This window comes from Aplysia californica, unplaced genomic scaffold (assembly GCF_000002075.1).
Source record: "Aplysia californica isolate F4 #8 unplaced genomic scaffold, AplCal3.0 scaffold00195, whole genome shotgun sequence".
Lineage (NCBI taxonomy): Eukaryota > Metazoa > Mollusca > Gastropoda > Aplysiida > Aplysiidae > Aplysia > Aplysia californica.
Window position 1 is genome coordinate 327,557 of NW_004797465.1, and position 26,524 is coordinate 354,080.

At 38.1% G+C, this 26,524-nt stretch overlaps 1 protein-coding gene across 1 annotated transcript; it reads left to right on the forward strand.

Moving 5' to 3' along the window:
• Positions 1–26,524, forward strand: LOC101856099 (meiotic recombination protein REC8 homolog). Its single transcript, XM_005098860.3, has 18 exons — positions 1–871; positions 1,963–2,031; positions 3,147–3,292; positions 6,049–6,124; positions 9,200–9,311; positions 10,655–10,727; positions 12,003–12,085; positions 12,607–12,764; positions 14,234–14,379; positions 15,067–15,368; positions 16,400–16,451; positions 16,896–17,012; positions 17,535–17,605; positions 18,331–18,437; positions 19,615–19,769; positions 21,673–21,748; positions 23,211–23,323; positions 26,143–26,524. The coding sequence occupies exons 1-18, from the start codon at positions 819–821 to the stop codon at positions 26,220–26,222; spliced, it is 1,989 nt and encodes a 662-aa protein (XP_005098917.1). The 5' UTR covers positions 1–818; the 3' UTR covers positions 26,223–26,524.

The window sequence follows — 26,524 nt, forward strand, 5'->3', positions numbered from 1 at the left end:
GACTTTTATAACGTGATGGAACGACGGAGTCACTCCTAAGTCATCACGTTGCCAGTGCCAGTTTGAAGTTTTATTTCGCAACCATTATTAGTGTTGGGTAAAATTGGTAAAAGCAAAGCGGTTATAAATAATACTATTTGTAAGCCTTTTAGTTCTAGCCTTACTGTGGGATATTATGACTACCCCCGTACAGGTTTTCAAAGATTCATTATAATTTAGGCCTACCCTAACCTCGAACTCGTCTGCCAAGACCTATCGGAATCATTAATTGATTAGCAATATTTACCTTATAATGCCTCACCGTTTTGTTGTTGTTGTATCACTGTTGTGATTGTGTTGTTGTTGTTGTTGTTGTTGCTGTTGTTGTTGTTACTGTCATTGTCTGTGCTATTACAATTTCAAGGATTCGATTTAGAATCATTAGATCTTAGCCTATATATAGACTGATATTATAACATAATTCAAGTCCAGGCTATTATCAAGGCCTAGTCTAGGCCTAGTATTCATTTTTACAACGCTGCTTCACAGATTAGATATATCTGGCAACCTTGAATATGGCCTAGCCTATTTTGTGCCAAAAAATACGAATGGGGGTCCCCCGGGGTTCGTCACTTTTTGTGTTGGGCGATTTCTTTGGCTGAAACTCCCGTGAGCGGGAAATTTGAAAAAAAAAGAAGGCTCAGGCACTCAGGCAGCTGAGCTCATAGATCTAGATATTGATACTAAACCTATAGGCCTACAATAGAATAATCTTATAGACTAGACTGATTGGCCTATCTAGATCTAGTGGTTAGTCCAGTCTCGCCCAGTCTTGTACAATGTTCTACAGTCACACATACTTGAAGAAAAATGGAAGATTTGGCTTGATATGGTGAGTAGCCTAGATTCTAGATCTAGATATAGATCTAGATAGATCTAGATCTAGATCTAGATAGATCTACTCTGAATCTTATTTTACTTTGACAAAATTTCGATTCTTCGATTCCTTTAGGTGAGGTGCAAAGGTTTCGGCGCTTTTTCGGTAGGCCTAGAATCTAGATCTAGTTCCCACCCCGCAATTGTTATTCACGGGTTTTGGCCCCAAGAGTAGGGGGGTTTCAGGGGGGCTTGCTAATAAAACTTGTCATCTATAAAATCAAGACCCACAGCCTAGCCTAGCCTAGATCTAGATCTAGAATCTAAATGTAGATTCTAGATAGATCTAATGGTTTGACTTCAAACGCAGACGCGCAGCCTAGATTCTAATAATCTAGATTCTAGATCTAAGCACTCCCCTTCCCAAGAGGAATTGCAGTTCTAAATGAATGCACCCCAACACAGATATTATATCTACACTCTAGATATTGAATCTAGACATATAGATCTAGATCTAGATCTAGATCTATATCTAGAAATCTAGATCTAGATCTAGATTTAGATCTAGACGTCTAGATTCTAAATCTAGATCTAGACTCTAGATCTAGATCTAGAATCTAGATTAGATCTAGATCTATGTACTTTTTTCTAGAATTAGAATCTAGATTACACACGTTTAGTGTTAAAACGGCCAATCTTATGAAAGGTGGAAACACGCAATTACAGGTTAGTTTTTGTGGCTGTTTATGTGCTGTTCTAATTTTGATTTCATTTTGTTGTGAACCCATTATTTTTTCAAGTTTTTACACTCCGTGTGGCTCCAAATGATAGGCCTATTCTGGATGCTTAAAACAGAGCACAAGAAATTCTGGTGCTTTAGATTAAGTTATCTCTATCAACATATATTGCTATAGATCTACGTCGTCACAGAGAGTTGAAAGCTTGAAATTGAATGGCATCTTTTGGACAAAAAAAATGGCAACAAACGCAGATGCTAGATATGACCTTATACAGTTGCGAGCACCGTAAAACCTTAACCTATAAGTCTAAACAAAAAACTTTGTGAGCTATTGACATTTTGCTTTCTTGTATTGTTCTAATCCACAGGCTGTCCGCAACACAGTCGAAGGTATTGAGCAAGAGGGAGCTGTATTCGGTCAATATAAAAGTTGTTTGGTATGTCTCTTTGTCCGTTAATCAAGAGGCCACCTGCCAATTTCTGTACTTTTATTTCTATGTATGCTAGGTAATGTAACAGCGCTGTGTCTCACCCTTTACTTTCTAGGACTGCAAGTTTACACGTTTGAGAATTATTGTATTGTAGGCTATGTGGAAGCTCTTCGAGTTTTCTGTAACTTGAACTGAGTAGCCTATATTATTGATATGGTTCTGGGACAAGAATAAAACGCGCTAAAAATGCTTCATAATTCACAAAAGGCAAGCAGACACAAAAAGCTTTACACGGTTGCCATCATGACCGAATTAGATGTAATTTACTAGTGTAAAGACCTACACACGTGCGAGCGAAAGTCTGTAATATTGACTCGATAGCTCAGGGCATGAATAAACGCGAGTGAGAGAGAAATCAGAGGGTTGGGGGAGGGGGTGCTTGGAACCCGGAAGTGAATGTTCACAGATTATTTTACATAAATCATTGAAGAATAAACAAAAACTGTTTTTAATTTGCATGCCCTTACTTACCCACTTTTTGTTTATTTATAAAAACCATTTACATAAAATAATGACATCATTGGCCAGCTGCTCTAAGTGTTCTTAAGCCCAGAAAACAATTTTTTTTCAGGAGAGAGAGACTTTAATTCTTTTAACAATTGTTGGCCTACCTTATTCATGTTGGCCTGTGTGTATGTATATCATGTCTTCTTTGCTTTCTTTAACATTTAGAATTTGAATTTTGACTTTAAGCTAAATATCTCTTGAGCACATGGACATAATAATATAATGTAAGTGCAACCGATACCATTAAGATAGATTAATTAACTCCAATAAATAAAAAAGCAAGATCTACTGAACATCTGCCCAATGATACTTAATTTATTGGTAAAGGACCTAACACTTACATTAGATTACTAACTTTTTGTTGCAATTGACGTCGGATTATTGATTCGACCTTTCCATGATTCTTCAGTTTTGGATACTTCGTTCTTTAAAACATTTCAATTTAATTTGAAACATTTCAACTTTTAATCCCCAATTTTAGACTGACTTGGTAATGTGCATGATTATGGACATAGGCCTATAATATTTTTAAAAAAATCTTGCTCTGTCAATAGCTCAGATATCTTGGCTCACTTCCCTGCACACGGTGGACATGCTGGAGATAAATTCCACCGACACAAGCGGTTTTCCCTGTACCTGTCATCCCAGCTCATGATTGGCACCGTGAGAATACTGCAGAAACAGTCAGACTATTTGTTAGGTCAGTAGTTCTGCACTCGATTCTTTTCTTAACTACCAACAGCACAACAGAGTTCTTAATATATCGATTATATTTACCCAATTCGGGCATTTTGTAGAAATGATTTCTTTAAAAAAGAAGGGAGGGGGGGATAACAATTGATTTTGCTGGCTGTGATGGCTCGAACTGAATGAGGCTAATAAATGCTGAAAAAAAGTGAAACAGGTCAGAGTAGATAGGCATGTCTGTCTCATCAAAATATAATATATGCCATCATTATGTGATTAAAGGAGAGAAAAAAAGGCTGGGGTAACAGCTTATGAAAGGTCGAACATGCAGGTCACAGGCAAGTGTGTATACATTTAATATTATAGCTAAGGTTTTGTGTGCCCATGGGGTTAGCAAGGGGAGGTGGTACAGCATCTTGCACAATGGCTTAGAAAAGACCGACGTTGAGTTAAAACTGACAGTTGTCTATCCTCTTTGTGATAAGAATATGATACATGTTGCAATCTCAGCAAAAATACTTTTTTTATGATCTTTAAAATTCAGCAAGAAAAAGTCGTTTTGTTGATTTTGATACGCTGGTTCCGAATTTGATATTTTTACATTAAGACGTAGTTTTCAAAAAGTTTACAAAAGAAAATTTTATCACCAGCCCCGGATGCAAACAGTCCCAAGGTCGGACGCACAAAATCTAGCTAGTTTAATTTTTTTAAGACTCTTATATTTGAAATTGTCCAAGTAGATAAAAGTGGTTGTCATAGACAGGTGGGCATCTTGGATAGTATAATACATGTATTGAGAAATGCCTGGTGGGGATTTCATGTTGTCTTGGGAAGTAGAGCAGATATTATCCAATAAAGATTTTGGATCGTAGGCCTATTACCTATATATAGACACAGTCACTCATTGTAGAGGGGAAGTGTCTACGTTCTCTAACATTCAGCATTAAAAAAAAAAAATTCCTCCAGACCTCATCTACCGACCCGATGCCCGCCACCTCATTGATACACCCCCCCCCCCCCCCCATCTCCATTTCCGACTCACTCACTTTGTTGTAGAAAACTAGATGTCTATATCTTGATCTATGTTGTTGCCTTTCCCGAAACAGTGCTGTATATATTAAGCTTGATCTACCTCTGGTTGTTGGACGTTCTGATAGCCGAATGGTCAGCGTATCTGCGCTTGAAGTGATACAATTACTTTATGAGTGTGGGTTCGAATCCCGGTCCCGGAAGTTCTTTTTTTGTTGTATTTTTTAGTTGGGTTTTTTTTTCTTCTTTTCCTCTTCCCGACTGACCAACAATTTTCCCCATAATTATAATTTGTTGCTTTATAATTTCTTATGTAGTGGTGAAGCATGCACTTTCTGGTTTTGTCTCCAAGAGGAGCTTTTATCTACTAAGTATAGGCCTACTTTTCCTTTTACTAATTTATGCCTGGTTGGAGTATTTTTTCAACAGTGGCTTTCCTTGGTCAATGAGTCTAATTTCTAAAATTTATTTTAGAATCAGAGAGGCCAAATCTTAGCTCTTCAATTGCAAATTTTCTTTATCCAGAGCCCTCCCGCGGCCCCCAGACCCTTGCCAATTGTTCCTCCTGCCATCACTATTCGCCCTGGTTGGGGATCCGGAAGCAAATTGTTGGTCAGTAAGGAGAACGAGAGGGGGAACCCCCCCCCCCCCCCCCTAAAAAAGTTTCCGGGACCGGGATTCGATGCCACGCTTGGAAGCACTGAGCATTAGAAAACGTAGACAGCTTGTGTACGCCCTCTAACGTTAGAGAACGTAGACACTACCTTGTACAGGGGAAAGACAATTTATAGTCAGCTCAAATCAAAAGACTAGCTCTCTTATACAAGTGTGAAACCTTGCTCGATTGTGTTGAGAAAAAAATCAGGGCTGAAACCTTTTTGAGGACACATTAAAACAATTTTTTTTGACGTTTTAAAAGCAATTTCTCACTCTATGTATTGCTTTTTATGTGTATATATATTTATGGGTGAATTTTCTGGTCGACTGAGCATGGTTAATCAGGCTCTTACATGCTCCGACGATCACAGAAGAGCCTCGGGATCGGTGACAAATGCCAACAGCGATAATTTGTTATGCCTGGACGTGTTAATCTTTTGTTACGAAACACAACTGCATTGACTACAAAGGTTATTGGCCTCACTCCTTTCGCTGTTTTCAAAATATGATAGTATAGATGTAGGGCAACCAACACATTAACAATGTCATGCGGCACCCATGTGATTTTTCGGCACATCTTTATTACATTTTAATATTAGGAATGAAGATGATGACTTATTTTCTAATTTCTGGTCACTTTATGCGAAGTGTTGGGACTGAGGGTCGTGTCCTGCCCCCCCCCCCCCCCCCCCAACAAAAACAAAAAACCACCAAAAAACAACACAAAACAAACAAAAACAAAAACAGCCTGAGGGGGATCTAGAGTAAGCGCAAAACAAAATAATAAAATTCACTTTAACACTAAGAATAACGTGCACATCATAACCACCACCATCACCATCATAAGCATATTGACAATGGAGCTCTCGCTCGAAGATTTCTTCGTGAAGTCCGTCAGGCCCATTAAGAAAACCAAAAAAAAAAATCATCATCATCACCACCGACTAAACAATTCTCCTTTTTTCTTGTTTTGTTCTTCTTGAAACAACAATTTGTTCCGTTTCAAGACATTTATACAAATATCGGCACCAAAATCAGGACACCCTTTATTAATCAATTTTTATTTTATGTTTGTATCCTTAGCTGATTCCTGGGTTTTGTTCCGAAAATGTTGTCCTGAGATTCCACGTGCAAGAGAAATTGATCTCGTTGTTCTGAGGTAAGTTTATGAATATCCGAATGCTGTGAAATAAAATAAATACATTGCTTTTATAAATGCTTTTTGCTTTTGCAGCGAATGTTACATAATATAGTACATACAATGGGTTTTGAATATTTACCAAGCTCAGACACTGCATTGTTTTTAACGTTAATAAGTAGAACTGTGACTTCACTTCCTGCTACTGACTGAAATGTCTTTAGGCCATTCTCAAAGGGGGGGCATTGACATCCCATCTCGAGTTCTTATGCACAGTTGAGTTGTAATTGTAAAGGCTGATGTTAGGGGACCGTACGCCCCAATAGCGCTTGGCGCTAGGGGACCGTACGCCCCCATAGTGTTTGGCGCTAGGGGACCGTACGTCCTACCTGCGCTTAGGCGTGGTGTTACGGAACCGTACGTAGATGAATATTATAATGCATGCATCTGGACTTTGCAAAAATACAGGAGGAAAACGGCCAGTTTAACGAAGCTCCAGACGTAAGGAGTTATTACTAGGGAGAATGTTTAAAATATCTAAATACGATTGTGAGGTATCCAGTGGCCATGAGTGAACCAAAATTTGAAATTTGCTCACGTCTGCACCCACGTTGTTGTTATGTGTCAACAACAGAAATCAAAGAGAGGGAGGGAGAGAAAGAGAGAGAAAGAGTGAGTGTGTGCGTGTGTGTGTGCGTGAGTGTGAAAAACAGACAGACAGGGAGTGAGAAAGAAAGAAAGTAAGAAGGAGCGGGAGAGAGAGAGAGAGAGAGAGAGAGGAAGACAAAGTGTGTGTGTGTCTGTGTGTGTGTGTGTTAGAGAGAGAGAGAGAGAGAGAGAGAGAGAGATTGGGGGGGGGGGGGGGGGTCGTGAGAGAAAGAGAGAGATGAACAAATTTACACAAAGGGAATGTTTTGGACAAAAGTGAGTAAGATAATAGTGTGTGTGCTCAGGTGCATTCTGCGGGCAGACGTGAGTACATTTTTAAGCTTTGCGACCTAAAATAAATAGGCCCCTTAGCCCCATTTGATGACGCTCGTAAACGCCGGAAATTTACTCACTTTTGCATGAGAGAACACGCCTGAGCACGCCTGATCAACTCACATTCAGTGACAACAATAACATGAAAAGAAAGGAAAAAGAAGACAGCTTGGAAGAGGTTCATGAAAAGCAAAACAAACTTTTGTTGAGACTTGATAGAACGTCGGGTAGTGAACTAAGCACAGATGAATTAAAGTTTATTTGCAAGCGCATTACATATTATACGCCTGTCCACATTCTAATAAAACAACATTAGTATAAATGGACTACTTTTGCGCGCAGGTGTTGTATAACAATAGTGCAGTCAAATATTCGTGGCGCAACTTTTCCTCAAATATCTCTTTAACGGGAGAATCAATGTCACCCATACTTTGCACAGCAGTTTGTATTTAAAAAAATGTCTTAACTGGATCATATTTTTCCACAACAATTGAGGCTCGATTTAAAAAAATGTTCTTAAATTTATATAAAATACTAGGCTTATAAATCTCCAACACGCGAAAAATGTGATTGTTCATAGCACTTCCCGCTTCTCGCACACATTTTGCATACGCATATGGCCTACGTCATAGCTCGCCAATGACACATTTTAGTGGCAAAACTTCATACAAAAATGTTTTTATAATGAACACATTATTTTTACACTAAAGGTTTCCTAAACATACGTTCAATAAGCATGCATGCTATTGCGATTTGAAAAAAATGACAGACTTGCTTTTAAAAGCGATATTGCCGGAGCTGTACATTTATTTTTTAATTTGTAGAAACAATCGACTGGGATTTTTTATTAGTACTTATAAGGATTTTTCTAGAATACAGTATACAGGAATTTGAAAAAATATTCACCTGTTAAGACAAATTGATATAAGTCACTGTGCAAAAGTTGGAGAATCTATGTTCGATAGGTAAGGAGATATTTCACAAAAAGTTGCGCCGTGCATTTTTGACCCCACTATAGGCGTAAGTTGGTAGATCTATACTATGAATTTAATTTGTACCCTAACTCATATTCCACACAAGGCGTTACATGATTAATGATCTCTTCTCAATCTAATAGCATAATTATACCCTGCCGACCCCATCGTTCGCCCCAACATTCCCTTCGCCAACTCTTTCCACCTACCTCTCTCTCTCTCTCTCTCTCTCTCTCTCTCTCTCTCCCCCTCCCTGTCTTTGATTTCTTTTATTGACACATAACAACAACGTGGGTGCAGACGAGAGTAAATTTCAAATTCTGGTTCACCCACGGCCACTGGATACCTCACAATCGTATTCAGATATTTTTAACATTCTCCTAGTAATAACTCATTACGTCAGGAGCTTCGTTAAACTGGCCGTTTTCCTCCAGTATTTTTGCAAAGTCCAGATGCATGCATATCTGCGTACGGCCCCGTAACACCACGCCTCAGCGCAGGTAGGACGTACGGTCCCCAAGTGCCAAACACTATGGGGGCGTACGGTCCCCTAACAATAGCCAATTGTAAATGGGCTGTTTCATCAATGTCATTCTCGTAACTGTGCCTGAAATGCAACAGGGAACTGCTCCTTTATCTTTCCTAATCCTGACTATCGTCATTTTACCTTTATTTCTTTAGTATTAATTGTCGCACTCTATAATAAATTATAGTGACCCGCTATTTCCGTGGTGCCTTGATAGTCGAAGCAGACTTTGTGCTGTTGAAGCTAGAGAGGTGCGGGCAGAAAAACGTCTGATTCCCTGTAAGGACTTCTCTGTTGACATCCAACCATTGGCTCATTTGACCTTATGCAGTTGCGAGCGCCTTAAAACATCTAATAGATCTAATACTAATACTAATTTTTAAAAAACCCTAAAACTTCATGAATTTTCTTTTTTTGTACTTGTATAGGGTTTTTAGTCGGGGCACAAGGAAAAGTTCATCAACTTTTAACCTTTTAATCATATCTTTTTAAAGAAAAGAGCGTTAGTTAAACTTAGAATTATAGACATTTCGTCACCTCATAACTTTTTTTTGTCTAAAGTGCATTCTATAGCTCTTTGTGTACCAATAAATTGTTTGTCTATTCTAATCTCAGGCATGAGCCCACCACACTAGAATGCTTAGTGCCATCTAGCATCAAAGACAAAAATTATAACATCTTTTTTGGACTGTGCAAAGAACCTGACGTCGATGTTGAAACCATCTTGGTATTGTGGTGGTCCTGTTTGCGTTTCAGAATTTTTTAAAAAAATTGTTTTTGTTTCTCAAAGAATGCTTATGTGTCACGATACGGTGGAACCAAGCGCTCGTCAGGTTTTGGACATGTGGAGTGATTGGTATCGATTTAAAGCTTGTCCATTTGTCTATCTTTCAAGAAAAATACCACATCTGTCTTGAATAGAAGTCATGATATATTTACGATTGAATGAGGTGGGGATCATCTAGTTTCAGAGGTAAAATTAGGGAGGAAATGGCCGCCAAAGTTTAGTGACTTCATCGCTTGAGAGTCCCTGGAAACTGAACATTTACACTTGTGTGCCTTTAACCAATGTTTTTCAGTAAAATCCACGCTGAAATGTGTTTTTAAATTGACATAAAAGATGTTGAGCCGAAAAAACAAAAATTCAATAAAAATTGCCAAACCAATGAAAAAATGACGGTTTCTTTTTAATTTAATTGTTTTGACGAGCGCCTGATTTCTCCACAATGCATCACATATGTTTATTGAGAATTCATTTTGCTTCGGGCGTGGTTGACACCAAAGGAACTATTTCTAGTTACAAAAACAAAGAAAAAGAAGAGCCTCTAGATGTAGTCTTTACAAGTTTGACCCCCTAAAGCGAAATTTCATGTAATTCTGCTGAATTATTCGTTTTTACCTGTTCTACAATTTCTAGAGTGAGGGTGGGGGTGGTTGAAATAATGTAATTTTTTTGTTTTGGGGGAGTAGTTTGGTTTCTCAATTTCGAGAAGGCAATTGTTTGCTTGATGTTCCTCTGTTGAAATTGAATACATTTTTCAAGTTTCAGGACATCTATCTCTGGTACTTGATCTTATTCTTTCAGTCATTTTGTTACGCTTTTTGACATTTGAAGAATGACACTAAAATAAAGTTCTGGAGGCCACATATGTTCTGTTTATACTGTCTTTGTTGAGTAGCCTTCAAAGCGCACATATTTAAATTGATTTTTCTGGTTTCAGTTTCTCTTTTGTAAGGTTGGTGATATACAAATTTTGCATGTAATTTTTTGTGTACAATAAAAGCTATTTATATAACTTTTTAATGATGATTTTTTTTTTTTGAGTAAAGAATAATTTGTAGAACAAAATCAAAAACACGCTGATGAACGGATTGCTTACTTTGTACTTTAACTAAGATCAAAGATAAATCATGAACATGTTTGGACTTAATAAAGTTTACCAGTTGCTTCAGGTGATCTCCCTGAAAGATTAAATTTTTGGCGTGAAAAAAAAACATACAAAAGAACTAGAAATGAAACAAGTTTCCTAAATACACATTAAGTTCTCTTTGTGCATGTCTCTCTTTCAGGAACAATGGGACAATAGTTTCTGTGAAAAATATGTTCCCCTTTCACCAATACCAAATCCTGTAAAGATACAAGGTAGCTTTTTGTATGTTGTTGTTTCTATTTTTCTTAAATCAATTACAATGTTTACTCAGATTTAACCTCAGATTATGTATGTGATGTGTGAGATAAGATGATGTTGTACTGAAATTATGTTACTGCAGTATGTAGATGCGGAAACTAACATCCGGCATGTATTTTATTAAAATAATTTACTTTAAAAAAATAGATGTTATTATGTATTATTGTATGTATGATTATCCGCTATTAAGATTTTATAAGATGGGTATTAAAAAAAGGTATATTCGTTCTCCAGATCTTGACAACGGTACTTTCATCTGCATGTGTGAAATTGTAACTGATCTTAGGTCTTTTTTTCACTTTTTGTATCGTCTCGTTCTATTCCAACCATTGAAAAATATATATTGCATAATGCACACACAGTTAGAGATAACCCCACTTTAACCCAACTAGGATGAGAAGTTCATTAGAATTTATCTTTTGAGTTTTAAATCAGAATGATTGACAGACTAGTGATGGTGGAAGTCATTCTTAAATGATAGCTGATCATCTTTTATGATAGTGTCAAACCCATACGTAATGGTCACTCAAGATCACGGTGAAGTGACTGTTTTAGACAGGTAGCCGCCATTGACAGGATCTGAGTAGCTGCACTAAATCCCACCCACTTTTGTTTAATAGGTAGTGTTTAGCCAGGTGATGAGCTCATCTGCTTCTTTGCATTGACAGACATACACATTCAATCTGAAGACTGGTTGTTGGAAAACTTTTATTCGAGACCGTTTTATCGTAAAAATTATTGACTGTGGCCGCGTTGCATAGGGACCACTATGAGCAGGTTAAAAATATTAGGCAAATGCAAGGGTGTCATGTAATTGTCGCTGTTAGTACTAGTGACACTATGGAGAGGTGACCAACAAGCCAGGTGGTACTCTGTTTATCAGCTTTCAAAAACTAATGTGAAACTTGATATCGAGCAGATCAATACGCTTTATTTAGACCCACTTTCTTCAGCACAGGAATCACCCTTTCCCCTACAGAAAAAATTGTGTTGGACTTTGCTTTACAATTCTACTAAAAATTCATTTTTAAAAGATCATTGAGGATTCATGTTTTAGACAAATAATAGGCCTTATTCAGTGTGTGAGGTGGCACTGGTTTTGACCAAAAAGTTTTCAGACTTCCTTAGTTTAGCTGTTGATGTTGACTCTGACGTTTGATTTATGTCATGACATTTGATTTATGTCACGCATTTCCCATTAGTTTTGAATGATTCTAATTGTTCCACAGCGGAAATAGGTAGTCCTCATTCTGTTTCTGATCCCAAGGAAATTCAAATTCAAGAGCAGGTGTGCAGTCCTGTTGATCCTATGGTAAGGTTAATAAACACTTTGTTTCAACATTCAAATACTCGTTTTATGAAAATTCAAAGTTAACTTTTCTTTTCCAGAGATGATGTAGGCATATTGTGTTTTATGTGTTGTGTTAATACATCGCTTCTTATGGCATTCATTGTCTGAGACTAACCAGGCAAAACCTTACTGAGTCTTTAAGAGAGTTCTCCCCTTCACATACTGAAAGCTTTTTCAATAAGGTATATAACCGCAGAAATTTGACGGTTGTGCTGGGGGTGAAGTTAACTGGTCCCAAGTTTTAGGCCTGGAAAGTTCTAGCTATATTTCAGACTTTAGGAGATTAGGATTAACTAGAGTGGGGGAGAGAACTGCAACTGTGATTTCTGTAATGGGAACATATGTTTTTACATTGTATATAACACTAACAGTACATTGCTACCTTCAGTCTTGGGCATTTCGTAGAAAAATCTTGGGAAGCATATAGACCTTGTTTTTCAGGAATGCTTTTCATTATACTTTATTGTTTGCCTTGACTCCAGATCCCTGGTGAGGAAGATCTGCCCCATTTGGACATTGCTGATCTGACATTACTACAGCACCCAGAAGGTCAAACACAAGATGTTATGGAAATAGCCAGCCACGATGTGTCCAGAATTTTGCCTATAACGGAGACTTCTTTTCCAGAAGTTTCTCACAGGTAATGAATAATACGTGGGAACTTATGAAGACTTATTTTTTCTATATATCCTGCTGCCTGTTACATTTTTGTTTTCTAAGTTTCTTTTTTACATTCTTGCCTTGTTGCATTTCTGTTCACAGACCTTTTCATAACACACTGTGCCATTGTTGGGTACCTGATGGTAAATGGTGTATGCCTTGGGTGCACAATCATTTCATGGCGAGGGCCAATTAGATCTACAATTTTGTCAGGCATTTGGGGGGCCACCTCACTGACGCTATATCACTTTTTAAAGTATGGAGGGGGGGGGGGGTATGTTGAATGCCCTACTCTCATATATATAGAAAACAGATTATTTTGAATGGCCCAGGGTAGCAGGCAGTGGTCAAATTAATTTCACACCTTTGGTTGGTCTTTCACGTTTCTGTGTTAGTGCACCATGCAAGCACTTTCACGAGCAGCTGTGAGATTTCACACCCCCACCTCCCTGATCATCTGCTCCGCTCAGGGCTCACATGGATGGGGTAACAGCTAGATCTATCCCTAAGCCACACTCCTTTCCCCGTTCCTTGCCTGGTGGCATGGTGTACATGGTTAGAACAGACGGGGAACCAAACTTGGGAGTTGTGATTAAAATCAGGTCTGAGCGAGCAAAGCATTCTCTGTCTTGGACAGGTTAAAATGCCCTCCACATGCAGGACATTTTTCTTTCCTTTTCTGTGTTGAGCAAGTTTCCATTTTATAGAGGAATCTATCAAGGGGAGGGCGAGGGAATTCTGTTACGACAGGGTTACATTAAGCGGGTTTGACTGTACTTGTATGATACATGTATAACATCTGTTAGCAGGTTTCTTCAATGGAATTCTTATCACTTTATGGTGGTTTTTCTTTAGTTCTTTTGTTCACAAAGTTTCTTCTCTACAATGGATGTATAGCTTTTGATCATGGTTTATTTTTAGATGCAGATAGAACTGATTTATATTATCCTCCCTTTGCCTTTTCCTGAGTGGAATACTTTACTAATTGATGTCTCTAGGGAGTAGATATTATTTTATTTTTTTTCATCCTGTACTGATGACTTTGGAGAGGCATTCATTTGTCATTTTACTACCAATTTAAAAGTCCCAATATGAGGGAAACGTTTAGGTGGAAAAACAGTGACTAGAAAAGAAAACCTCACAAAGATTTATTCTAGTCCAGGATTAATATTGTTTATGGCTGGCACATTACACCTGGACACATGGAAAACATTCTTATCTGACGAGATTTTCTTGAAGTGGGAGTCATCGATTTACTTTGAACTAAGGGTATGATAGATTTCCATTGTAATATGAAAATAGATTTCTAATCTGCAGTAATGTTAAAACGCTGATAGTTTTTTTAGGAAATTAAAGGGGAGATGCAGAACTAAATCAAATAAAGGTATAAGATAAAGATTGTTTTTTGGTAAGCTACATAATTTCTTGGTTTTCACTTGATTCCTCAAGTGAGTCCCGTTTGCCTGTGTTTGAGGAGACCCCGGCTGTCCACCCTCATGCAGAGCCAAGGACTCCAAGGAAGACCAAGAGAGTGAAACGTCATGACTCTCCAACGGACAAGACAAAGAAGAGAAAGGGGGACCAAGAAGTGGCAGGTGATAAAGAGCCCCATGTTATTTGTTGTTTTGTTGACTCAATGTGACTTTAAAAAAACACTCAACTGTGTAAAAGTAAAAGTAGGGCGACAGCAATACTTTACCTTGTTCACTCCATCCTACCAAAATGTTCAAACTGTTGATTTAAGTTTCTCCACTCATTGTAAGTATCTAAGATGTTCTTTCAGTCAAGAGAATCAATACAGGGTTCAAATTTAAATGAGCTGGGGACAAGATTTTATTATTTACATTGATTTTGTGACCCTGATGGTTATGTTGAACCACTGATGAGTTTATCTTCTTGTTCACACCCCCTACATTTAGTCAGCTGTACTGTGGGGTCCAAAATAAACTTGAAAATGTAATCCCGCAATCATTGTGTTAAAGCCTTGCACTACCCAGTCAGGCAGCATACCAATTTAAAGCTAAATAAATTTTGCATAACCTGACACAGTAATAATTATCTTATCTGCCTGAGGTATGGTCACTCAAAACTGACCTTTTTTAAAGGCTTGGCAAAATTGTGCGAAATCAAAGAAACAAAATTGTCTTCGCGCTTGTATTGAGGAGACTCAATATCAGTATTTCCAAGTAATTTTTTTTTCAGTTACACCTTTGTGTCTATATAATAACCAATCAATTTTGTATTGTACGTAATTTAAAACTTTCTGGATATGAAATTTCCAGAAACATCCCCGCTCAGAAATGAAACAGCTACAGTTGACTTGCCGCATCATGCTGTTGTCGAAGGAAGGGAAGACAGGCAGCCTGTGGCCCCTGCTGAGGAGGAGGCCGTACCTGAAACTTCTCACTCTCGCAAGCCCAAGTGGGCTGAGAATCTTCCTTTTAAGCTTCCCACAATTACACCGAGCCCCAGTCCTATCAGGAAGCCCCGTCCTCACAAGTTGGTCATAGATGAGACCCTGCAGATTACCCGTGGAGACATCAAACAGAACATGATAACTTCAAAGTCAACCTGTCAGACTTTAGTGTGTAACCTAATCTCGTTTTCCTAGTTACAAAGTCTGTTGTTTTCAGTTCACCCTGAGGGGGCTACATAATTATATGTTTCTTTTTTCCCGTTACTTCACAATAAAGCGTAATGCTACTCTCCTCTTTTCATAACAGTAGAGGACTTAATTTTACTTGTTCTGCCATACTTAATCATAGATCCCAATATATGTTACCTATTCCCCTTTTTAAAAAAATCGTTGTCAGATTCCCTGAAAATGTAAAAAGAGCAGAATGTTATCTATTCCACTTTGTGATAATAAGGCCTACTTTTACCAGTTCTTCTAACAATAGTAGATAGCATTTGTGTAGCGCAAATTCGTACTCAACTGCAGGCTCAATAATATGTGCTTTACAATCTATACTATTGCCCCAGCAGACCTGATAGCATGCTGAAACAATCTCAATTTAACTTCCTGGGAAGCATTTAGTGCAAGTTACCATTTTATTGGCACTAAAACACTGACATACTGACGAGATCTTTCGTTGCCTACGGTCGGGTACCCATTTCCACCTTGGTGAAGCGAAGAAAATTGCGTAAAATGCCTTTCCCAAGGACACATCGTCAGGCCTGAGGCTCAAACACCCGAGCCGGCAACCTTATGATTAGGAGTTGGGTAGCGTAACCACTAGACTACCAATGCCACATTAAATAATAGAGCCCATGCCGCATTACTAGTTTTTCAGAAGAGTGCGTGGAAGTTTTTTGCAGCAGTCTTAAATCACAGGGCCCTTTACGGAAGAATAGTCTAATGTTACCTGCTCCCCTTTGTTTGGCAATGGAACCTACCAAGGCTAATGTGCTGCTAATGCCAAAGATTCTTTGCGGATGACTGGTTAACTAAGCTTTTATAAAAATTGAATAACAAAGGTTGTGTTCAAACCATCTCTTCTTTTCGACATTGATGTACAATAACATCACCAACACTTCCTTATTAAACTTGTTCGTTTTGACAATATCAAGCTTCAAGTAATGTTCAGTGCAATATACACATATGAATCTCCTCAGGTTCTTCCGAGCCCCGCCCCAAGAGATTTAATGAAGCAGCCTGGATCTCGAGGTAATGGGGAGTTTTTTGCTGTGGGCTCAAAAGAACCGAGAAAGCTAGATGTTCACCTGCCTTAAGATCAGGTGGCTGCAAAACAGCAGTAGGGAATAGCAATAGAAAGAATGCAGGAGTCTGGGGGTTGGGGGCAGAAAGTGGAGATTAAAGCAGATGCCAGGATACAATTAGAGAAAAAGAAAGGGGGTGAAAGGAGAATTTTTTTGGTCTCTGTCAGGGTTTGAACCAGAGACATATTGAATGAGATGCGAACACTGTACCCATCTTTCAGTATAAATTAAATTTTCCTTCTTGTCCCCTGCATGGAAGTCTTTTTGCTCCGTTTTCTTTTTGGTGTTTCCAAAGGAGAGAAAAGTCTTTTTTGTAATGTAAGCTATGATAACTTCTATTTTTATGAGCAAATACTGACTGGTGTGTGCTTTATTTCTTTTTAAATATTAGGTCTTGATCACCCAATTCTGAAAGGTCTTTGGAAGAAAAATTGCCAGTTTAGATTGAGATACTTCGAATCGGATACAGATTCAGACAGCATTTCAAGCTCCTTGCAACTACACCCAGGTTTGTGACTCTACAGTAGTGTTATTGTCAAAGAATGCACTCAATACTTATTGTGTGAAAGCTGTGACTACATGCCGTAAATAATTATACTTAATTACTTGAATCATTGTCAACATGGAGAAATTCGGTATAAATTCGTCTTAATTTTATTCATCAGATTTGCTCCCTTCTTGTATAACTGACTGTTATACCACTAGATGAGAGGGCGTGATAGAGGCTTTAAAGCCTGGCAGACTGGGGGGCTGAATGCTTCAAGTGCCATTTGACATTAACACTTGATCTCTGATTTTTAAAAAAAATTGTTTAAAAATACTCCTGAGAATATTTTTTTCTTTACTAAGGCATAAATGATTTCTCTTTCGTATCCCTGAAAATTGTTTGTGCATTTGGTTTATTTTATGATGTAGAAGCAGGCCATCGCACAGCTGGAATTTCATGGTGGATCAGTTTCATTTTGGTCAATCTGCCTGCTACCATTATTGATATTACGATGACCATGCATTCATTTTCCCTTACTTTTAGCAACTTCTACAGGAAGGAAACGAAAGCTAGACTTGGAGGAAACTGAAGAGCACTTGTCTAAAAGATCTGAGGTTCTCGGATGATCTGATCTGCTTTGTTAAGGCTGTGTCAGCCTTACTTTTGAACTTTTAGACCTTTCTAGTCAGTTTTATATTTCGTCATGATTTGGTTTTTGTTATCCTTTGTTTGGTGGTTTTGTATTTCTTTTTTGTTTTCCCAAACATTTTAGTCAGTTTTCTTTCTTTTGTTGTATTTCATAGTTTTTGCTCTATAAACTTACGCAGTATCTTAGTTTAAGACCTGATGCAAGGGGATCTCCAATGACTTTTTCAACAAAATAATGCTTAATTTATGGCGGTTTCTGTCAATATGTTGTTGATCTGTTTACTTCTGCTATTGGTACTTCCTACCCGAAATTGAAGCGACTTATCTGTGCTCTCCTCAGTGGACCTTTGTTAGCTTGTAAATTTGAAACAAGTTTACGAAATAATGACAATGGGAAAGTCTGGAGACTTTAACGAGTTAATTCTAGTAACGAGGTGGATTTTCCCCTGTAACAGTGTGATTTTGTTATAAGCTGCTATTTGAAGCCACACTACATAAACGAAAAATAAATTCATGCTATCCACAGTGGGAGAACAGGGGCCCCAATGAGTTCAAATTTGGTCTATTTTCCTATCCTTTTCAATAATACATCATGTTCAGCTTTTCTAACCACCGTAAACAACTTTCTTTTCATTATCCACCACACCTTCAAGATATTGTAAAAATTACTTTTGCTGAATTTCCTCCTCAGTTGTCTATTGAAAGAGGACGTGATGCGCCTGGCAGATCTTCTTCTTTTACTGGGGATAACAGAAGCCATTCTCTTGTAGCCCAGCAAAGTGATGAGTCACACACCAGGTAAATTTGTGACCCGTTTTGAGAGTATGTGCCTCCATTCTACGTGGGAAGTCTCTCATCTATTTTTTGGGGGGTTTCAGCTTGAGTGTTGTATATAGCTCAACCCTTAGCTGTTGCCTGCACATATGGTGTCACCATGAGCTTATGATGCCATTACATGACCTATGAACACTGCAGTTCGTTTCGACAGATCTCCTTTTGATTTGTCAGGTTTTTTCCACCATGGTCAGCCAAGGGCTACTATTTTGGCACAATTTGGTCAAATACATGTTTGTTTTTGTAGGCCTGTATCTCCTCGCGACACTCACTGGTACTAAAAAAGCGGAAGAAAAAAGGAAGGTAAGTAAGAATTGGTTACATCTGATAAAAACAGCCATCCATTTTAGCGTTTGATCTTTTGTTTGCATTATATGGAATAGGCCCTGATGGAATTTCCGTTCAAATTTGAGGAAGCAATGTAGAGATCAATTTGTTGCAGTGTGCACTGGCACTGCCATTAATCAAATTGGTCAGATCTGATTTGATTATGCTCATCACCAAGGGGCATCTGCTATAATATATAGTGTGCCTAGAGGTTCAATTCAGTGCGCAAAAGACCACTGCTATTCTTTCTTTCACAAGTCTTGTTCTGACATCCACTGCTCATTAGCTGTTTAGTTTGTTACATGTCAGTGTCCTTGAGGGGAAAATGTTTTGTCATGCTTTTGGATTTAGATGGTTCTGTTGATAAAATTGATGATGATATGCCTGATCGTTACTATGAATCAGATTTGTTTGAGATGTTCAAGCTCCCTTTTACTTGAATTTGGATACCTCTGTTTTGAGTTTCAGGCATTTACTTCAATTCAGTCTAGATCTAGATTGAATTGTGAAAGATGAAACAATGCTAATGATGACAGGCCTACTGGTAGCAGTAATGTAGTGTAGAGACAAAGGGAATTGGATTATATTTGTAACTTAACGAGTAAGGACTGTTCAAAACTTGAATGGTAAGCTCTACTGATTTAATTTGCTTTTCTTTCATTTTTAGCTAACATTTTACAATGGTTGTAATGCAAAAAGGTTAAGATGTGTTTCTTCACGTGTTTTGACTCTGTGGAGCAAGAGTTAAGCTTTCTATACCATAACTGTTATCAGTAGTAATTTAAATATTTTTTTTGTTTTTTTTATTATTCAGCGAGCATCGATCTGTGCCAGATATGGACAGGACTTTCGGCGATGGACTGTCTGTGAGTGAAAACGTGACTATTAATCTAGGCACACTCCCTGTATGGCCTGAAGAACAAGAACAAATCATCAGCCCTGTGCCTCTGGAACCTGTAGCTTTACCAGGTAAAATTGCTGACAGTTTAGTTTTGGCCCAAATTCAATTTTGAGCATGTTTAACTCACTTGCGACTGGGCTCTTTCACCAGCCACAAGCGTTGAAGACTGGCGTTTTGGGGGGTATTTCAATAAATCACCACAACTCTCAGAATTACCCTATTGTAATCATTTTTTGACACAGTAAAGTAACATTCAAGCTTAATCTAATACAAAAAACTAAAGTTGTCTAAGTCTAATACTTTAATTTGTATGATTTTTTAAAAATTGGCATGAATTTGATTTTCGAAAAATTTCCAGAGACGTGACAAGTAGAATGAAATTCACTGCAACAACAAAAATAAAAGTTCAAAGTGTTCTGGTTTGATTTGTATACATGTGCAAGTGTTTGGTGAAAATATAAAAGCTGGTCTGTGCATTGATTCAGACCCATACACTGAATTACATGAGACAGATGTACGGCACGACGTTGTGATTTCGTTGCGCGAAAAACAACACCGGTACTAGTGCTAGATCTAGCCCTAGAACTGCGACTCGGGCCGTGTTCGGGTACATATCCAGGATCCTAACTATTAGACACATCATATTCTGAGACACTAGAACTAGTAAAACGCACAGAAGTATAGAAAACGGCGAAATTATGTGATTCTTGTTCATGCGACTTCTTCGACCGTTACTACGCCGCGACTGTCGGATTACTATGAGCTGTATAGAAAAAAACAAAGCGCGAGTTCCGGTCTGTTCAACCCCAGTTGGGGTCACTGTCCTTCACCTTCAATAACTTAAAAACTACCGGCCCCAGAGATACGAAACGAAGTCTAAGTAGCTCAGGCTTGGCCAAACAAGGGTACGAGGCGGGTCTCGCGATCCGTGCGTGATTTGTAGAGCGAAAAAAAAATTCCAAAGTTGGTCACGCAGGGCTTGTGAGACCCGACGCGAGCGTCATGGCGGGGGTCACGCAACTGTTGTGTGACCCGTCTGAAGTGAGTTAAGATGCAATACTGTTTGTAGCTGATCGTTCAAACACAGATATAGGTTTCACATTCTTACTGAAGAATCTCGTATGAATAACAGCTGTCAGGGTTTACAAGAATATTAAAAATTAAGAAACCTTGCACTGCACAGACATTGTCTCCCATTGTCCAGTTCACCTTCTTAATTTATATTGTCCCCTCTAGTATCTTCGCAGGCGAGCTCTTTGTGCTAACAAGTCAGCCAACTTATTTGGACACAAAACTTTTGTCTTCAACCAGATGTTTGTCATGGGCTGATATTCATTAAATGAAGAATAGATTTCACAAGATTACATATGTGCTTCCTTATCTTCCTCTCTCTTTGTCATCTGTGGATTTGCTTTGTCAAACTTTGCTCTTTTCAATTTAAATGGATTAATTTAGGTAGAAAAGTTATTTGTGCATCGACTTAGCCTTGAATGTGCATCGACGAATAAAATGAAGGTTGGAACGTAAAATATTATTAGACACTCATTTCTCCATCAAACTACTTTGTACTTGCTGGTCTAGTTCAGCTAAGTAACTAGTCCAGTAAGAATGAAGGAAGACATAAGTTTTTTTTTTATTTCCATGCTTATTCCCATTGTCCACACTGGCTGTACTAATAATCTTCATAACACAGCACTGTGCACAGCACCCACACATTCTCGCAGCCCCTTGTGATTCTCCCTGAACAAGTATTATATATAGCACTGTAGCTGCTTGAGATAGTCAGTTTGCGACTTGAATTGAATATTTTTAGAAATGTTTGCAAAAGCATGTTACCTATAGGCCTACTAATATATTTTATAGCCTTCATTTCACTCTCTCAAAGAAATATAGGTACCATAGAGAATAACCAGGCAGATTTAAAATGTTTCGTGTTATTGTATAATGTGTTATTTCTTTGCTGATCTTCAGACACAAAGAGAGGATCATCTGTCGAGAGCCAACATTCGCCTCCTGCTTTTGACTCTTCTCCTGCTGACTTTATGCAGTAAGAACATTTGGTTGCGTTTAAGGACAAGCGGGCAAACCCAGGTTTTGGGGGTTTCCCGAAATCTTGACCTACACCAAAAGTGGACATTGCCCTACCTATAGGAGAAGTTTGGTTTCTTTGGCATATATATTTGTTTGATTATAGAGAAAACTTTCCTTGTCTCTAATAAGGATCCAAAAACTTTACCTTTGATTTTCTCAAAACAGCATTTTCGGGATAGCCCCTTGTGCTTAAAAGCGATCGTTTTCAACAGTCGTTTTGGATTTTGTAAGGCCATCGCTGGTGAAATTTCTAAAATCCATATCCCTTGACTAAATATAGCAACGATGATATATTGATATTGGTCAGTCATCAAAGAATAAATTCAAGTAATTATTTATTATTATAAGCACGTGGTAATCAAGCAAACGTCCGCCATATTGAATAATTTCATCAAATTTCTAAAGCTATCTTCTCTCTTTTTTTTTCGTCAGTTGGCTTTCATTTTTAGCAAGTACTAACTACAACACCTATGTAATGAACTAGTAATGCCAGACTTGTAATATTACTATTATGAAAATAGTTATGGACTCTCTAAATATGTACTATGGACAAATGTAAAAAAAACCCTCGAATTTCCCAAGAAAAACACTGATTGTAACTTTATTTTCTTATTATCTTTTTAAAAAGGCTCAAAGGTCACCTATGGATGCACATTGTGTAAAACAATGAAGCCATTCAGATGAACAATAACGGAGATGTATTTTGAAGTCGGGAAAATAAATATTTGAAAAAGATGAAGAAAATGATTTAAAACAGACCCAAAATTGCAAATTATTTTTAAAAACCCTTTTTTACATGATTTCTAAATACAACTGATTGGAACAGGCGCTTGAAACTTAGGGGGAAAAGGATGTAGGTTTCAAAAATGGAGAAAAACAATTACATGGTCAAACTGGGTAAAAATGGGGGAAACCCGCAGATGGCCTACTGAAAAGTGGCAATGAGTCACTATTGTTTTTTTATGTTAGAGAAGACGAATTGTGATTGATTCCATTCCTATCTTCAACCCTCCTTGAAGTCTTCACAGAAAACAGGGTCTCTTCAGCTTTCAGTTATTTTTCTCACTTTGGTAAGTGAAATGCTGTTACATTGAAGAAAGAGAAAAAATGTCATTTGGCCATATTTAGATTTATGGAATTATAATAGGTCTGTCTTGAAAGTCAAATAAATGTGAAAAAAGTCTTCATCTCTTTAAAGCTAGAAAATCTTTCATGTGGAGTTGCTAGCCTTTTCTTCTCTCTCAAGACAATTTTATAACAGATGATTAAAACCTTAAAGTGATTTTGTGTCTCTGACATTGTGTTTTGATGCATGCTATTGTAACACATATTTCCCCATTGGGATAGGCCTAAATTAAAGAAGTTTGTCTTTTTTTTCTAATTGTAAATTACATTTTGTCTTTGTTTCTTTACCAAAGACTGTTGAAAAGCCACATCACGTCCAGAGATGACTGGACAACATTTAGAGCTCTCTGTCCAACAGAGACTACTAGCCGGGTGAAAGCTGCTGCTGTTTTCATGGATTTGTGCGGTAGGTTAATCATTACAGTATTTCAGTTTTGACTTGGTGGTTAAGTCGGACTAATGAGAATAAAATTTAATTTTTCTCTCTACTCCTACGTTTGACTGTCATTTCAAACTAATGCGTAACGTGTCTTTTTATACGTTCACTAGGGCTCCCCATAACGCACAGTTGTGCGTATATTACGCGTTAAACCTGCAGATTACCCCCTTTAAGTTTTGGTGTTGCATGGGCGTTACTCTTTAAAATTTCTTTTCGGGGATTTGCATACGTTTACAACGTAGGTGGTGTGCGTCTGGCAAGCATCATTTCCCCCCTTCTTTATCCCGAGGCCGAGTCAATGATTTGACAACGCACACATACACGGCAGTCAACTTTTGTCTATGTCAGAAGCAATCGATCAACTTATCACCTGCGTGCAGTTTCCGGCAACACCGGCTTGCTTCAGCAGAGAAGCTCCGTTCGCATTCTGGTTGCTCGAATTTGCCAGTGTCGTGCCTTGAGTTACTCCTGCCGTGAGAATACCCCCATCCATCTTTAACACTAGTAAGTAAATATGAATTGTCCGCCATTTCTACAAAAAGTTAACGATTTATATATTAAAATAATTTAAATTTAACGGAAAGATTTGTTACACTAACCTTAACCTTGCCTAATTAGTCTGACAGAAGGATGGGAGTAATCCCATCAGCAGTCGAAATTGACCCATTTTGGTTTTTCAACTTTATTTTTTTTTTATTGGCCCAACTACCACCCCCAAGTGGACACTACCGTATTCTAGTCAATATTACTCATTTATTTCTCGTTACAATGAAACCTTACAGTTAATTAAAATCATTAGCATTCAACCATTGTCATGGTCACTCTGTGTGAATGTGCGTGTGAGTTAAATGTTTACATGCAAAAAATCTTACTTTAAAATTAGTAGATAATCGACTATTAAGGATTAGTTTGTCAGACATGAACAAAAAACCAACAACCCTTTATGTTTCTTAAACACCCCTTAAAGATAGAAAACAAAGGGTGAAGGAACCTCTTAAGTAGGCCTGAAAATGGGGAGCCCTGTTCATGCAGTAGAACATAACTACATGTATAGCAGCACCCGTTGCAACGGGACCTTACCGGAATCCCCTTTTTTTCTATTATTAATTATGTAAACTCAATTACCTGTGCTTGGGTTAAACGGGGCAAGGAGAGATCAAGCAAGCTCTAGCTGGGGGGAAAGGGGGTGGAGGTCTGTTGGTGGGCTCCAAACAGGCAGCCAGCAGTGCGGTGTTGTGAATGGCCAGTCCAGTGATGAGTGAGGTGGGGCAGGCGGCAGAGAGAGATGGTGCGGAGAGACATGTTACGTGAGCCACTCCAAAAGTGATGTGCCATGGCCCTAGGCCCAGGCTAGGCCAAAAAGACAGTAAAAGAAGAGGAGAGCGTGTAGTTTGTGATTTTTCGGTAATTCTCCTTTGCATTCCTATAGCGGGGACTTGCCTGCAGCGTGATTTTTCTTCTGGAACTAAAAGTCCTGCCATAGTCATGTTCCTGCATTTTTGCACCTGCAGCCTGGTTTTTAGCTCAAAATAGGTTTAAGTTTGTTTCCTGAATATACTTTTTTTCAATGTTGTGTCCTCATGGAAAGACCTCAAAGTTTTTAAAAATTTCTGTATACCCTAACTTAGGGTCCCCAAGTTGCATCAAAGTGGATATCGCAATATCATATATATCGTCACGCTCATAAGATAATTGACGAAGTCTGTTTTGGCTGGGTTGGAGTTTTTGGTACTGAAATGAATAGTAGAGCCAGCTTGTTAATATAGTTCATTTGGACAAAAGAACAATCAAATTTTGCATAAAATCAACTGAGTGTACCAAAATTCAAGCATTTCTCAAAGTCAATTGTTCGAAAGAAACATTTTTTTCTCATTTTCTCAAAATGGCTAAAAATGACTTAGCCGTATGAGCGTGACGATATATTAGAGGAGTGGAGTATACGCAAGTGTCAAATTAACATACTTCCAGAGCTGATTTATAGTCAGCTAATTTGCTGGCTGTAGTGGCTGCGTATGGCTACGAGCTTTATTTCTTTAGACGTGGCTTTAACATAATATTTCCGTATCTTTTTCAACATACACACCAAAACAATATTGGCCATGTTTAGTTTTGCTTTAGTTTCTTGGATGAATTCTCATTTGCTCAGAAGCTCAAATACTTCTTATATGTGAGGCATTGTGGTGAAATCAGGCTCTCGTCAGAATAATGAAATATTAAAGAAACTAGCATTTTCCGCTAGTTTGGCAGTTTTTATCAAAATTTTATTTTTTAGCCATTCAAGAAATCATTTCTGGGTGGATTTTACAGAAAAAGCTTTGAGTAATGGAAGAATGTAAATTGTCAGTTCCCACAGATTCTCAGGCTATGTAATAACCAAACTTTGGTGGCTTTTTTCTCTCTACTTTTACTGTTGAAACCAGGCGACCCCACCTCCTTCAATCGCAAATATCTCGACTTGTATTCATGATAAATGGGCTTTTCTTTCATCGAAAGCAAGACAAATGAACAAGCTTTAAGGTGATACCAATAACGTCACATGTCCAAAAATTGACGAGCGCCTAATTCTACCCCGTCATGACACATTTGCATGAAGTACTTGAATCTATTTAAGATCTTGACTACTCATGTGCTCTTTCAATGCTACTGTTTAGTTTGTAAGGTTTAATAGATACTTTTATCTTGTTGTGACTCAAGAAATTTCTAGATAGAATGACCTTGCTGCAATCAATTCCCTTGACCGTGCAAAACTTTTCATCTCCAGATTATATTTTCTCCTTTTTTTTCAGAGCATGTAGGCAGTGGTACAATTTGTGTTCGCCAAGATGAGCCTTATGCTGAGATATTTTTGTGGCTTTTCACCCCTTAGTCTCACTCGCAACAAGGAAGCCTGATTTCCTGGCTGATACTGCCTTCAAGGAATGAGCTGCAGCTGGTACAAAAGTCCGCATACATGGGTTTATGAGTGCCACTTTTATGTAGTCATCTTTGCGATAAGACCGACTAAGCCGCAAAATATGAAAAATTTCATTAGACGAATCATGATAAATTATCTTTCCACGATGTTCCTTAAATGACTGATCCAAATTTTAAATAGAAATGCTCCTGAAACGTTTCAAATAAAGCCGAACAGCTGGCCTGGCAGTCAGGTTTCTGTATGATGAAACCAAA